Source organism: Trichosurus vulpecula, chromosome 6 (assembly GCF_011100635.1).
Source record: "Trichosurus vulpecula isolate mTriVul1 chromosome 6, mTriVul1.pri, whole genome shotgun sequence".
In the NCBI taxonomy this organism is placed as follows: Eukaryota; Metazoa; Chordata; class Mammalia; order Diprotodontia; family Phalangeridae; genus Trichosurus; species Trichosurus vulpecula.
The window spans coordinates 201810784-201828062 of NC_050578.1; the positions used below are offsets into that span (position 1 = coordinate 201810784).

The 17279-nt window shown below is 39.8% G+C and overlaps 1 protein-coding gene across 1 annotated transcript in view; it reads left to right on the plus strand.

Annotated features, from left to right (window-relative positions):
- STK32B (serine/threonine kinase 32B) overlaps positions 1–17279 on the plus strand; it is a 311999-nt gene that overhangs the window by 217948 nt on the left and 76772 nt on the right. The window contains exon 4 of the mRNA XM_036763960.1: positions 15782–15819. Within this exon, the coding sequence (XP_036619855.1) occupies positions 15782–15819 (38 nt within the window). The remainder of the gene's footprint in view (positions 1–15781; positions 15820–17279) is intronic.

Genomic DNA, 17279 nt, shown 5'->3' on the forward strand with positions numbered 1-17279 from the left:
AACCACAGGAGAAAGTGAAAGAAACATCTCTGCTCCTGCTGGATCTTTTGGGACCCACAAGAGCAGAATTCAGGGCTGCCCAGGAAACAGGGCTTTTGAACACATCTTGGGAAGAGAGACACCTTCCATTTGTCACATAATTCTCCCGGTTGGATACTCGGATGAAAAAAATACGAACCATGAGATCTTTTCCTCTTATACATAACAACACTTACAAGATTTATTTAAGCCTAATCCCTTGAAATAGACTCTGCCTTCTAGCTCAGGCTCCCAAGGTAATAATAAAGGTGGAGAAAGGAAATTGCTTCTCCCTTCAGTGCCATCCTTCAGATGTTGCCGTTTGTATTGTCAGTATTTATGAGGACTTGAAAACACAGAAGGGAAGTTTTGGAGGGGGGGTTTCATTCCCACATGTCAATATCAGCCATGGGTTTATTGCATTAGGCGATGTTCATTAGGTTAGCACTGAGCTGTCTTACTATCTGTATCTATTTTCGCTGTGATGATTCAAGGAGTAATGAAATTCTCCTCTTCTGTGGTGTTTTTGCACGGGAGAGAGGCTGGGTAAACAGAATGATGACTGAGGGCTGGAAAATCACCAGGCTTTTGTAACAATCAATCAGTCACCCAGTGAGCACAGAACATGGAACCCTAGTGACTATGGGAGTCACAGTGATCCTTTTTAGTCATGTTAGAGTCTACTAGGACTTTAGAGATCCTCCAAACCCTCTCTCAACCCATCCCTCTCCTTTGACAGATGAGGAACGTGAGGTCCAGATTGGTGATGGTTTTTTGCCTAGGGACTTCTATGATCTCAGAGTGATATAAGCAGTTCCAAGACAATATGCCCGACGATTACAATAATGTAAATTAAAATAGCACCAACATGGAGCTAAATGCTGAGTAAATGTAATGATAAACCTTGGCCTCCAAAAAAAAAGATGGGGAAGCATCTCCTTTCAGTTGAAAGGTGATAGAGTATGGGTATGGAATGTTGCATACATTGGCCTTGTGTCCATTGGTTTTAGTTGTTTTGCTTTGTCACAAAGGGGAAATGACTCTAATGTTTAAACAAAAGACATTGAAAGCACTTACTTTATATACCTTTCTTGCCCAGCATCCTCCAGCTAGTCGGTGGCAAAGCCCTTATCTCTGAATTGTGGTAGGTCCACTTCTTCTTCCCTTGTTATACTGCCTTCCATTCTCTGTGCTGATGCTTCCAATCCATTCCATAGCCCTAGCAGAGGATTTTGCACATAGTAGGTGCCTGATAAAATTGGAATTGAAGATCCTACCAGAATCAGTGACTAGGGAGTAAATGCCAAGGCGGATCATCTTGGTAATGAGCACCAGACTGAATGGGGATAAAATGGAGTTATGCCTGAGTTACGGTCTCCACAAAGTCTCAGTTTTCACCATTAACATTGCCATCTTCAATTTCAATTGCTGTGGATGCCAAGTCTTTCCAGGGATTATGATTTCACCCTGTGGCTGCCAGAGCATGTGTGGGCTTTGTGGCTGTCCTTAACCCAATTACCTGGAGGGAAGAGGAGCCCTAACTAGGCAGAGCGCCACATTAATTTCCCCCTAGCACTACCTCACATTTATATAGCATTTTGTTATTTTTCCGTTGCAGAGTCAGGATGGCGCCATGTAAAAAGTAGTGGATTTAGAGGCAGAAGACCTGGGTTTCCATCCCAGCTCTGTTCCTTAGGAGTTAGATGACCTTGGTGAAGTTGCTTTCCTTCTCTGGGTCTCATTTCCTTCATCTCTATAACAAAGGGAATGGAGTAGGCAACAGAGGGTAGGTATAGCAGAAAGAACATTGCTTCAGGGATCTGGGTTCAAATGTCACTGCTAATGCTTATTACATGTGTATCCTTGGTCAATTTATTTAACTTCCCTTGGCCTCATTTGTAAAATGAAGAGATTGGCCCTGATGATCCCTGAGGTCCCTTACATATCTAAATGGTGTGATCTTCTGAAAAGTATTATATATATAAAATTTTGGGCAGTGAGGGAGATGGCCTTGTGATTTCATTTGTATAAGAATTCCAAAGAGGCAGTGTTTGTGTGGCTTAGTTGACAGAGAGTGGGCTTCAGAGTCAAGAAAGCCTGTGTCTAAGCCCACCTCTGCCATGTACCAGTCCCATGACTCCAGATGAGGCATGGAAGTTTTCTTGGCTTCAATTTTCTCATCTATAAAATGAGTTTGGGCCGATTGTGTAATCACTGCTGTCTGGGAAACTGAGATTGGTAAATTGCATGTGCTTGGGAGTTCAGAGTTATCAGTGACCTAAGCTGATCCAGTGTTCACAGTAAGTCCAGCACCAAAATGGTGAGTCCCTAGGAATAGCAAGGCCCTAGGCTGCTTAGGGAACAGTGACCCAGGACATGTCATAAATGGAGATGATTAGAGTCGGTGCAGCACTTTCATCCTGGGAAAGATAAGAAGAGAGACAGAGATAGAAAAACAGAGACACAAAGAGACATAGAGACAGAAAGACAGACAGAGAAACACACAGACTGAGAGTGAGATAGAGACAGAAACACACAGAGATAGAGTCAGAGACAGAGACACAGAGAGACAAAGCAAGAGAGACAGAGAGAGACACACACAGAAAAACAGAAACATAGACATATAGAGAGAGTCAGAGATAGAGAGAGAGGCAGAGAGACAGACAGACAGGGGCAGAGATGAAGGAAGACAGAGAGAGACACAGAGAAAGAGACAAAGAAAGAAAGAGACAGAGACACACACGCAGACAGAGATACACAGGGACAGAGAGACTGACAGATTAGTCTAGCTAATCTTATAAATAATATTTTATTTTTTCCAATTACATATAAAGATAGTTTTCAATATTCATTTTTATAAGATTTTAAATTCCAAAATTTTTCCCTCCTTTCCTGTCCATCTCCTATCCCCAAGTTGGCAACCAATCTCATATAGGTTATACCTGTGTAATCTTGTAAACATATTTCCATATTAGTTATGTTGGGAAAGAAGAAACAGAAAAAAAGGGAAAAGCCACAAGGAACAAAAAGAGAGCAGATAATCTGCTTTGATCTGCATTCAATCAGCCTCCATAGTTCTTTCTCTGGATATGGATAGCATCTTCTGTCACGAGTCTTTTGGAATTGTCTTGGACTATTGTATTTAGGCCAGCTAATCTAGTGAGTTCCTTTATACAATACAACCCAGTATAGAAATACCTGTACCAAATGCAGACGAACAACAACTCTGTAATTTATAGTTTTAGAGGGTTTCCTCTGGTGCCAACAGATTAAATGATTTGCACATGGTCCCTCAACCATCCAGATCCAAATCTCTCTCCCTTTGACCCCAATGAAAATCCTCTCTTCACACTTCTGAGATTTTACTTGCAATGAAGGAGATGTGATAAATGTAGCATCTACCTCAAAGAGTAGGGGTAGGGTCCCAAAACATCAACACTGGTCCATACAAACAAGTGCTGAGGCCGGTATGGGAGGCCCAACGCTTATCTTCATGCTGTTCTTCTTGCCTAAGTCAAGTTGAGCTCCTCTTAGCCTACTAGCCTTTAGAGCCCAGATCTCATTCTTTGAAGGTGAATGTACCCAATGGGGAACAATCACCATACTGAGGGTGGGTTTGATTTTAGTCATACCAACCGAAAACTATTACATAAAGAGGGTAATGACTAGTTAGGTTAGACTATTTTTCTTTTGAAAAATAAAAAATAATAAATGAAACATGGCTGTGACATAATGGCATCTATTTTCTAGCTTGACTCCTAAACCATGGAGGTAATTTCCAAAGAGAAATTTAAGCAGTTTTCTATTCAGTAGTCATCGGGGGGATAAGCCCATGGTCTCACAGGGACAATAACACTCATTCGGCCCTAAAGAAAACAACAAAATGAATAGCAATCTGTATTCATATAGTGCTTTTCGTGTTAGAAAAGAACTTGGTTTTATACATTATCTCATTTGAGCCCCATGCCTACTCTTTGAGGTAGGTGCCATATTTATTATTTTCCTTCATTTTATAGATGAGGAGCCTGAATCTAGAGAAATTATCAAATTTTCTCAAGGTCATACTTCCAGCCAGTCAGTCATCAAGCATTTATTAAGCACCTTTTATAGGCCAGGCACTGCGCTAAGTGTGAGAGATACAACAAAGGCAAAATACAGTCCCTTCTATCAAGGAACTCAGTCCAATAGAAGAGACAACATGAAAACAACTACAGATAAACAAGATATATATAATATATATATGCATATTATATAATATATATCTTGTTTATCTGTAGTTTTTTATGTGTGTGTGTATACACACATATATATGTACATACATATATACACACACACATATATATATATATATACACATACATATATATGATAAATTAGAGATAATCAATAGAGGAAAAGCACTAGTGTTAAGCTGTAAGTGCAATTTAAACCCAGGTTTTCTTGACTCCAAGGTCAACACTCTATTCATTGTACAGTAATGCCTCCTGCTGTGATGTCTGTGGGGGAAATCAGCCTTATGGTTTCATAGTAGCATTTTGTACGAAAAGAACATTGTTTTTAGAGTCAGAAGACTAGGATTCAAATGCTGTCTCTGCCACTCACGCCTGTGGTACTTTGGGGAAGACTGGAATGCTCTGTTTATCCATGGGTAAACTGAAGGGATTATATTAGAAGACCTCAAAAATTCCTTCCATTGATGATCCTATAATCTATATAATCTAATCCCAATGATGATCCCATAATCAATATAATCTAATCCCACCGCTGATCCCATAATCTATATAATCTAATCCCGCCAAATCCCATAATCTATATAATCTAATCCCATGGATGATCCCATAATCTATATAACCTAATCCCATTGATGATCCTATAATCTATATAATCTAATCCCACTGATGATCCTATAATCCATATAATCTAATCCCACTGATGATCCTATAATCCATATAATCTAATCCCATTGATGATCCTATAATCTATATAATCTAATCCCATTGATGATCCTATAATCTATATAATCTAATCCCAGTGATGATCCTATAATCTATATAATCTAATCCCATTGATGATCCTATAATCTATATAATCTAATCCTACAAACCATTGTATGTATACAATGTGCACCAAAAGTCTTAGTACAGTTTTAAGTTATTAAAGCTTAACAGTCCTTAGATGTCAGCTAAGTTCCCTCCTCATTCTGATATTTTATGTTTAAGCCATGAAAGCTTATAATTTCAGTAAGACTTTTGGGGGCAACATGTATATAAACATGATTTACATTTAAATAGCTTTCTCTTCCCCCTTTTGTTTCAAAGCTCCTTTATTTGATCCTTAGAGTGACCATTGAATGTAGATAGATTAGAGAATATTTGTCCCTTTTGACGGATAAGGAAAATGAAACCAAGAAAGGTGTTCAGAGTCACACAGTCAGTGACTAGGGGCCAGATCCCTTAGTCAGGGTGGGGAACCTGTGGCCTCCAGGCCACATGCAGCTCTCTAGGTCCTCCAGTGCAGCCCTTTAACTGAAACCAAACTCGTTCTATGAAGTTTAGATTCAATCAAAGGACTGCACTTGAGGACTTGTGCCACATGTGGCCTCAAGGCTGCAGGTTCCCCATCTCTTCCTTAGACTGAGGCTTCTTTCATTATCCCACCCTTTCTATTTTAAAGAGGCTATTTACTAACCAGATTCTGTCAAGAGCATGTCATGGGAGTGGAGGAAAAGAGGCAAAACTGGTAAGGCTCCAGTCAAATCTGGGTTGGGAAGAAGAGGTATTCAAACTAGGCTCAGTTATCAAAGTGGCCCGTCTTTTTGTTGGGTTCATGGTATAGAGTGTGGGAAAGTGTGGATGTGTCTATCTCAAGCACGGGAAGCTTGTAGTGATTCAAACACGGCATCCTGAGATTAATTTCTATTTCTGTGTTTCTTTGGTTTGGCTCTCTGGGGAAGAGTTGTCACGAGTTTATGTAACAGGTCTGTGTTATTCCAGTATCATTCTATGGGCCCGTGGTGAGGCCTGGGCTGCTACAGAGCCAGGACACAAGGCACATCAAAGAGAGAATCTGAGTAATGGTAGGATGGCCTACATATTCAGCCCTAAAACTGCATAGCTGATCTTCCATGATGGAACTCTAAAAAGAGGATCCCACAGTGGGCAACGTGTGACAAATGATAAAATTTCTGACTCGAACAAGGGTGAAGAGTATCATGGATTTCCAGAGCCGTGGTCGGGCGTATACAGTGTCAGTATCACTGATAGATATGGGAAGGAAACTTGGGAAAAGATTTGCCTTGATTTGGGCTACAGTAAAATCAGCATCTATCTCCTTGCCCTGGTCACTTCAGTGAAGGTGACACTTTATTTAAAATTATTTTCTCACCTTTTTTTAGAATAGGAAGATTATTACACATGAAACTCAAAATCTATTGTGTACAACTTGCTATTCCTTTTAAATAAATAATAAATTTTATCATGTAAGTTTCTTCTTTTTTTCTTCCCTTCCCCCCCACCTAGATATGGTTACAATTAGATAAAAATATATATTATATACACTCATATATTATATATATATATGTGTGTGTGTGTATGTATGTGTGTACAGATGTATACATATATACACGCATACACATATGTGTTTATGTGTGTGTATGTGCGTGTGTGTATATATATATATAAAACATGCATACATTGTTGTTGTTGTTGTCTTTGTCCTTTGTTCTGGAAGAGGACCATGACATCAGGGAAATGAAGACATGACTTGAAGTTGACTTTGATTTGAGTGAGGGAGGGCTGTGCAAGGTCACCAGCCTCACTTTCTCCTCCAGAGCCATCTGGGTCCAGTGGCCTGATATTCACCAGGAAGACTGGAGGAGATGGCCCAGGATGCAGTAGGAGACCCTGGCACCTTAGGCTAAGGTCTTTTTAGGTTCTCACCTTGAATGAGGTAACGCCCATTGGGTGAATAGCCCTCTTTAAGAAGTGAGTCAAGGACTGGCCCCTTTAATAAAAAAAAAAAAAAAACAAAAACTAGGAGGGGAAGACCTCCAGGGTTGTTGGCCAAAACAGAAACAGTTATTATTTGCATTCACTCTGAGTCAGGAGGGCCCAAAATATAGCCATTAAGTGGTGCTTGGGCAGGGACCTATTGTCCAATCTATGAGCTCCAGGGTGAAATGGGTACATATGTATGTATATGTATATAAATGTATATTCATGTATACATACATACAAATACGTGTGTATGTAAAACCATTCCATACATACATCTATTTGTCAGTTCTTTCTCTGGATGCGGAGAGTGTCTTCTTTCATATGCCCTTTGTAGTTAATTTGGGTATCTATAATAGTCAAAATGACTTAGTCACTCAAAGTTGTTCTTAAAACAATACTGATGTTACTATATACAACATTCTCTTGGTTCTATTCATTTCACTCTTCATTACTTCATGCAAGACTATCCATGTTTTTCTAAGATCATCAAGCTCTTCATTTCTTATAGCACAGTAGTATTCCATCACAATCGCATACCACAACTTGTTCAGCCATTCTCTAGTTGATGGGCATCCCCACAGTTTCCAGTTGTTTGCCATGACAAAGAGAACTACTATAAATATTTTAGAATATATAGGTTCTTTTCTTTCTTCCCTAATCATCTTGGAAAATAGACCTGCTAGTGGTATTATTGAGTCAAAAGGTACAGGAAGTTTAATAACTCTTTGGGCATAATTCCCCATTGCTCTACAAAATGGTTGGATTGGTTCACAGTTCCGACAAGAGTGAATTAGTGTCTCACTTAAAGAGAGTTCTCTTCCCATCCTGGTCACCATTTTCTGGCTGTGCATCTGCCCATCAATGTCTAAAACGTCTCTCACCAAACTGAGTAGGATACTTCAGTGTAGTCTGTCTGACTGGGGCTGGTCAGGGGTGATATTTGGGGACCGATGAACCTTTTGGTACCCTCCAAATCATGCTTGGTTGGAGCCTATTTAAGCCTACAGTGTGTGTAGACCCTATGGGAAGGACTTCGTGATTATTCCTCCCCCACCCCATCCCACCCCAGGGACTGTGTTGAAAATGCTCTCTCATATTTGGCAGAAAGACTTATGTCCCTATGTCCCTCAATATGTTTGCCCCTCTCATGAGCTCCGAAGTCTCCATGAGATAGACGTGGAAATCATTAGGCTGAATGACTATTGCCTTAGTAACCAAGTTTGCATTCAGACACCATGCAGTGAAACAGCTTTTGAAGTGAATTAATCAATTCTAGCCATGCTGGTATTTGTACCTTGCTGGATTAAAAAAAAATTTAATAACAAAGCACAGTGACTAGCTGTTCCTCATTTTCAAGAAAGAGAAGACAGTAGAAAATTGGCTCACATAATAGCAGAAAGGATTTGGGTAAGCTAGAAGATACAACTTCTTGAATGCTAAGTCCCCAACTGGTTGATCTTGAAGGATAGTTAATTACAAGCACTAATAGGGTTGACCAAGGGGCCCCATCTCCAGCTATGTACTCATGCCTGAGGGCATTTACAGCACAGATATGGGCGTGGTAAGAAGCTACTATGTTTAAAATGCAATGGAACTTTGGGGAGAATAAAGTCGCTAAAAGCCATGAAATTGCCCCATTTGTCCCTAAGACTCCCACCGCCTTCAACCCTAGTCAATATTGAGACAGTAAGTGAAGAACAGGGTGTGTACTCACTGCAAACTATAAGGGATCTCAGGGTTAGATAATTACTTTCCCCCAGATGTTAATTAAAGTTCCTCCCACTTCTGACATTTTATCTATTATTTATACTCCCAAATCCTTCCCAACTCTAGAACTCTACTTCTAACCCTATACAAACATGTTTTTCTAGTACATGATAAAATATTCACAAACTCATTTCATTTTTATCTTGTTTATACTTTATACAACATTTTATTATTTTTTTAATAACACCTAAAATCACAACTAGGAAGCAGAAAGGCAACTAACTCACTCCAGAAACATATGAAGCAAAAATCGCCATGCATCTGCTCGGTATGTTAACATTCAACAGAGAATGGTGTTATATAGCCCATCTGACATTTTGCGTTTCATTTCATTGGGGTCAAAATAATTCGTGAAGGACACCAAGTTTTATAGTTCTGCTTACATACTTTCCATAATAATGTCACTTTCCCCAGTTCTTGAATTATAACATTGTCCTAAGTCTGAGTCATCCCAACCTTTCTCCCATTTCTGCAGCTTTCCTTCCCTCTTGCTTTCTAATTGTGCAGGGCCAGTTTCGATGGAGTGAATTTTTAGAACTGAGATATGATCACCCTGAAAAACAGCCCTTATGGAAATGGTCCTGAAGTCAGCTTGCCCTGTGATGCTCAGATAAGAAGCTGTGCTGCTAAAGTGCTGGCCTAATCAAACTGAAAGATACAGAGCCTGGACTCCTTTGCACTTTTACTTTCTGATGATTTTGCCAAGCGATCTGGTGATGGCTTAGGACGGAGGCATGTGACAGAGCCTATCTCTCAGCAAGCTGCAGGAAAAAAAATCATAGGAGTATATATTTAGAGCTAGATATGACCCCAGTTTTCAGATAGATCAGAAAACTCAGGCTCAGAGATGTTAAGTGACTCCCCTAAAGTCACACAGAAAGTAGCTGACATGGGATTTGAACTCAGGTCCTCTGTTTCCAAATCCAGCACTGTTTCCAGGGTACCAAATAATTACATATTTAAACTGAAAGGAATGTTAGAATATAGAATGTTTTGACTATATCCAGTCCCTTCACTGTGGATATACTTATGTCTGTCTCAGGCCCTTTAGAAAACTACTTATTTACACTCTCTTTTATTGACCTCATCAACTCCCATTGATTCAATCATTCATATACCAATAACTCACATTTATCTACCCACCTTTGTCTCTTTATTGAATAATAGTCCGGTATCACCAACTGCTTTTCGAAGTAATCATCCTGTCGTTTTATCAAACTCAACACGTCCGAAACAGAACCCCTTGACTCAGAGGGACTTATTCAAGGTTAAGCATCAGCAGTGAAGTATTTACAGAATGAACTCTTCCTTTTCAGGTTTGTTGCTCCCAAGAACAATGAACCACACATTTGGGTTTATTCATTCTTACATCCATGCCTTTGCTTGCCTTCTTCCCCTTACCTGGAAAGCCTTCTTTATACTTACTCCCTCACCAGTTCAAATCCATCTTATTCATTCCTCATGACCTAACTCAAAGTCTGCTTCTTCCTTGAAGCCTTCCCTGATTACTCTCTCCCTTGTTGCTCTTCCCGTGGCATTTATAGCCTAGATAGCAGAATTTAGCACCTCTTGCTATTGTCTTCTGTGCCAGGCCTTCCCAGCAGAAGAAGGAAGGCTTAGAAAGTGTTTGGGGGGAGCAGTTAGGTAGCTCAGTGGATAGAGCGCTGGACTTGGAGTCAAGAAGACTCATCTTCCTGAGTTCAAATCCAGCCTCAGACACTTACCAGCTGTGTAACCCTGGGCAAGTCACTTAATCCTGTTTGCCTCAGTTTCCTCATCTGTAAAATGAGCTGAAGAAGGAAAGGGCAAATCACTCCAGAACCTTTTTCCAAGAAAATCCCACATGGGATCACAAAGAGTTAGACACAACTGAAATGACTGAACACGACAACAGAAAGTGTTGACAAGGACACAACTCTCAGTAACCTTATAACACAGAATTTTTGTTTTGTATTTTTTTTAGTAAAACCCTTTAGTGTACTCCGTATCCAAGACAGCTAGGGGCTCATAGCACACACTCACACACACACACACACCCCAGAAAGACTCAGAGAAATACACCTGGGAGCAACAGACCCCAGAAGTCACATGCTTTGCTGCACAGAGTTTCACCTGGCTTTCTCTTTTTCTTTCCAAGACAGTCAGTTTCACAGTTACAGTATGATGGACCAGCAGTAGGCCTGAGATCTGTGCTTTTAGTTAAAAGCCTGAAAGCAGTATCAGAGTGGAAAGAGGCTGATACTCTTATTAGATCGATTGGCAGTAGCGGCTGCCTTCTTGTGCCTACAACCTAATTGCACAGCCAGCTTCTGGGATGGCACTAGTAATGAGTACCATCAAAAGGGGCAACTAGGGGGCACAGTGAGTAGAGCACCGCACCAGCCCTGGAGTCAGGAGGACCTGAGTTCAAATTCGGCCTCAGACACTTAACATACTTACTAGCTGTTTGACTTTGGGCAAGTCACTTAACCCCAATTGCCCTGCCTTCCCTCAAAAAAAAAAAAATTTTTTTTTAAAAATACCATCAAGGAAGGGTCCATGTCTTATCCATCTTATATAAACCTCACAGAACTAATATTATGTATTATGTGTATAATATACAATATATATTATATATTTATACATACATTATCTAATTATACAAAAGATATACAAAATTAGTTTTGAGGACAGTATATGACAGGACAGAGCAAGCAGTAGTATCATTTCACCATTGATGTCACCCAAATACAACAATAACTCCTGGTTTGCTGTTGTGTTAGGGGTCAATATGGGTGTAATGGCAACCGTGAGATGTGGATCATTCTTTTGGAGCAGGCACAATTTAGCCTTGTGATCTTGGGCAAACCATTACCACTCTGTTCATCATTTTCTTTATCTGCAAAATAAAGGAGTATGATATATGGTTTAATAGGCACTAAAAAGAATTTTAATGATGACAAGGTAGCAAGTGAAGAGGAACATTAGAAAGTTGTCTGTCCCAGAAACCTCCCTCTGTACATTTGATTAGTTCCTAGAACCATAAGACCTCTACACTGGAAGAGTATTCTAGGCCACTTAGTCTAATTATCCCTGACAAAGAAGAGTCCCTTCTATTCTCAACTCTATAAATAGTCAAATAATGGGCTACTTTAAAGCAAAAGGATTCCTAAGGGAGATGAATATTTCAAGGCTTAATGTTTAAAGTATAAGAAGGAAAGTTTGATCAACTAAGTTGCTTTTGTGCACCATGGTAGAAGAATCTGAGTTGGAAATGATATGGTTTACTAAAATGGAACATGGAATAACTCTATGTGGGGGAAATGAAGAACATAACCAAACTTGGCCTGTTTGTCATTTCCTGACCTCAGAATTCCACATACTGTACTACTTCCAGGTCTTTGTCCAGGCTATTTCCCATCCCTGGAACACACTCCTTTTTCATTTTTGACTCTTACAATCTCTTCCTTCAAGGCTCAGCTCAAGTGCCGCATCTGTGGAAAGCCTTCCCTGATTTCCCTGGCTGTTGTTAGTGCTTTCTCTTGGTCCTAGATTCTTATATTATCTCTTTGCATGTATTTATTTTGTATATCTTTTGTATAATTAGATAATATATGTATAAATATATAGTATACAGTGTATATTATGCATATAATATATAATATACTATATAAATACATATTGTTTGTATAATAATATTGTATAATTATTTATATGATATTGTATAATTAATTGGATTATAATTATATCTGTATCCATTATCTCCCAAGTAAATATAAGCTTTTTGAAAGACAGGATAATTTCATTTTTCTCCTTTGTGTCCCCAGTGCCTGGCGCATAGTAGGCATTTAATAAATACTTGGTTGATTGTAATTGATAGATGATACAAAATTGGGGGCAAAGGAAAGGTCCAGATGAGGTGCTCTAAGATAATTTGAGGAGGATAAGAATGCTTTCAGTTGGGATAATAATATAGTAGGAAGCCCCCAAGCTGAGCCTTGAAGGGAAAGATGGATTCGAACAGATGAAAATGAAGAGGCATTTCTGGACTGGACTGTTGGGGGGGAAGTCTTCATGAATGCACAGAAGCAAAATAAGGGTTTTGGGGAATAGCCAGCTCTCTAGTTGTAGCAACAATTCAGCTAGCAGCTGATGTGGCTGTGTAAAACCAACAACCAGCACACAGAAGGCCACTAACACAGGTTCTTTTGATCTGCTTTACTAAGGAAAGCAACATTAAGGGGTTAACAATCTTACTTTAATCAAACACACGTGTATATATACAATGTGCACCAAAAGTCTTTGTACAGTTTTAAGTTATTAAAGCTTAATAGTCCTGAGATGTCAGCTAAGTTCGCTCCTCATTCTGATATTTTATGTTTAATATAAACTCATTTAGTTCAGGAGGAAAAAGCCAGCAACCTGAACTTCAGAGCAAATACAAACAAATTACAAGCATCAACAGACAGGCCTTGTCTGATTCAAATCTCAATTCATAGTTATCAGGAAATCATCAACATCTGGGTTTACAAGCCAGGGGCTCTTAACAGTGGCTTCCCAGAGTCTCCACATCAACACTCCTCCAGTGAGTGAGAACCCCAGACAAAATGCTAACCTTTGAGTTTTTATGCCCTGTTCAAGGCCCGAAGGATTCACACCTAATCAGCACAAGGATGTGAGCTTGGGGCTTAACATCTAATAAGACTTAATCAAAGGCACTTGATTACTTTAGCATTCTAAAAGAGAAAACAGTAAAAAACGTCCCACCTTAATTACCAATACACTAGTAAGGCTAAAAGGAAATGTGTAGGGAAGAGAGTCATGTGAAATAAGGCCATTTTTATCTAGACCATTTTTATCTCGAATACCTTAAAATGCCAGGAGAAGGAGTTTTTGTTTCATCATAGAAATAATAGGGAGCCACTGAAAGCTTTTGAGCAGAGGAATAACCTAGCTTAAACTGTTTATTATTAGGAAGATTATTATAGCAGTGATGGGAAGGATGGATTGGAGTATGGAAAGACTGGCACATCTTGTACTGGAATATACTTCACTTTCACTCCTGTCCCACAAACCTTTTCTGTGAACCTTCTAAGTTGTTTTGGGTTGGAAAATTGTTTCTGCTCCATCCTTTGATGGGTTCTGATGTTCTAGGATTTGTTTTGAGGCATTACTTAAAGTTGTTTGGAGGGGAAATTGGGAGAACTCAGGTGAGTGCCTGTCTTTACTCTGCCATCTTGGTTCCCTTATTTGTAAAATGGAGGGGTTGGACTAGATAGACTCTAAGGCTCCTTCCTTCATAATAATCCCAGACATTTCTATTATACTTTAATCTCATTTGATCCTAACAACCCTGGGAGGGGGTAGGTGCTATTATTATCCCCATTTTACAGATAAGGAAAGTGAGGCAGAGAGGTGAAGAAACTTGCCTAGTAAGTGTTTGAAGGCAGACTTGAACTCAAGTCATTCTGACTACAAGCCCAACGCTATCTACTGTACCACCAAGCCTAGAATTAGAACAGGGCTAAGCCCCCATATGGCAGCTGACCCTGAATGAAGCCCATAGAGATGAAATGACCTATCCTGTGTCACATCATCAATGTTTGAACTAGCTCTTGGCCCCAGACTCCTGCCCCTAAAATACATACTCCTAATATTATATCCAACCACCTGAGGAATGACTGGGCAACAAAGCCAATAGGATGGGGTCCCTGGGGGTCCAAGGCACTTCCCCCCACCCACCATAGACAACTGGACTCCTCCCTCCTGGGTCCCAAACAGTCCCAAGGGAAGGCAGCAAAAAAGCATACTCAGCTCCTTGCTGCAAAGTTCCCATCTTGCCCCAGGGCTGAACTCCAAGCTCCTGGGTTCCTGGTTGTCCAGCTCTGTGATCACGATGTAGGGTGTTCTCCACCTTTGTGCTCACCTCACCAAAGTCGTCTCCAAGGCAGCTCACCTTTCCAAAGTTCTCATGGAAGCAGTCAATATGTCAGCAGCCACCCTCCCTCCCTCCCTCCTTTCCTCTCTCTCTCTTTCTCTCTCCTGTCTGTCTCTCTCTGTCTCTGTATCTCTCTCTGCTGTCTCTTCTCTCTCTTGTGTGTCTCTCTCTCTTCCCCCCTTTTCTCTCGCTCTCTCCTTTCTCTCCTCTCTCTCTTCCCGCCTTCTCTGTCTCTCTGTCTCTCTCTCTGTCTCTCTGTCTCTCTTCCTCCCTTTTCTCCCCCCTCCCTCTCTCTTGTCTTTCCCTTTCCCTTTCCCCCTCTCTGCCCCCCTCCCCTGCCCACCACATACACATGCTAGGGCCTCTCATAGGTCTATTTCATACTCTTCTCCAGTCTTGCCACTCTACCTCTCACACCAGCTCACAACAAACATCCCCTCCCCTCCACCCGCTCACAATCCCAGTGAGTACTATACGAATGGTGGCTAAAACTCTACTACCTTCCTCACAAACAAACCCAAGGGTCTGATCAGATCTCATCCAATCACCGGCATCAAAGAGCTCTACTGATAATTAATAATGGAAGACAACTGTTTGCCTCCCCCAGAGACTTGTAGCTCCTCAGGGCACACTTATATACCAAGCCATAAATTACCTAACATTTCTCAAATCGTTGAACATGAGTATTGTTGCTGCTTTTTATTTCCTCCCCATCAATTACCATTTTTAAGGTATAGTCTTAGTAATGAGAATCACTGGGTCAAAGGATACATATCAATGATTTAATATGCTTACTACATATTGTTATATTAATGTAGTATCATTGACATTGGATAGACCATAGCAGAGCCTAAAATAAGGCTGAGGAAACATCTCAGTCTGTCTGCTTATAATGCCAAGGAAGCAGAGAAACTAAAAGCCTAGTAACTGTGTTAAGGCAATTATTCTTATCTTTCTAGTTTTCTAAGACTCACAAATGGTGAAAGAAAAGCATGGTGGGGATTACTAGGCATTTATTGTAGTAAGGATTGAGTCATTTTTGTGGTAAAAACATGTGTTTTACTTTATTTTTTTTATTTTCCAGAGACATCAAACCAGACAACATATTATTGGATGAGCATGGTAAGCCCCTTTAAAATATTTTATCAAGGTTAAGAGCCATTTGGGATGTCTGTCATTTAAAGGAAACCTGACAACACTTTCTATCCTTAAGGAAAACTGAACAACTGAGAATATCTCCTAGTTAGTACCCCTGGTAAACTCTTCCTTAGCTCACCCTTCCTTTTCTCACTTGACATCCAGATATCATTCACTGGGGACTGAAGACATATTTTGTGTTGCTTTCTCCAGGTACAAGGATGTTTTGTACCACTGGCCCCAAGCACAAAAATTTCTAGTCAAAGCTCTGATCAACTATATTATTGTCTATTCCACAACTATATTATATTCTATTAAACTCAACTGCCTGAAAAGTCTTTTTTTCTGATGCCTCATCATGTCTGAAGGGTGATCATGGGCTCTTAACTCTGACAGGTGCCACTAAGCTGGAATAATCAGTATAGGATCAAGTGTAGATTGGAGGCCTGTTATCTGAGAACCAAAATAGTCAAGTGCAGAGACATTCATGACCAGAATGTGGGCTACAAAGCAATAGATATGTTTTGGTCCTAGCAATTTTTGAAGACCATCTTCTAAGCCTTGGAAGGGTTGAAACCTGGGATGGTGGAAGGAGTAGCCGTGCTGATGAAATCACCACTCTTTTGAGTGTTGAACTATTAAAAGCCTGGAGGATCTGAGCAACTGCAAAGATAATGAGTCAATATTATAGCCAAAAAAGCTGAAATCTTAGGCTATAAAAGAACAAGAGAGAGAAGGGAGTCTCACTATGTTCTCCTCTTACATACAAACACTACAAGTTACTGGATATACATTTGAGGAATGTAATGGACAATGAAGGGAGTTTCAAGGGAAGATCAGTCAGATTGGTGACAGGACTTGAAAACATGTTATGCAAACATCATTTGAAGGAATTGAGCATATATAGCCTTGAGGAAAAAAAATGATGGAGAAGACATGATCACTGTCTAAAAAGATGACATCTGATAGGCTGTTATGGACAAGGAAGTATATATTTAGAATTTTTTTGAATATTTTTTCCAATTACATGTAAAAAAAATTTTAAACATTCTTTTTTTTAAATTTTGAGTTCCAAATTCTCTCTCTCTTTCCCCCTTCTCCCTCCTCCCCAAGACAGCAAGAAATTTGATATAGGTTATACATTTATAATCATGCAAAATATATTTCCATGTAAGTCATATTAGGAAAGAAAACACAGACCAAAAAAAAAAAGAACACTATTGTGCCATAAGAAATGATGAGCCTATATTCAATTTTGGTTAGTTGGATTTCAGTTAAACAAAAGTTTACTTGACAATAGTGACTGGGAATTAAAAGCAGTCCATCTTAAGAACTCATCATTTTTTAGGGATCTTTGAAATGGGAATATGACAATACTTCAAAGGGTGCATGAATTTTTCAATGCGGTCTCTCCCTCTAATGATGCAGGTCAAAATCCATCCACG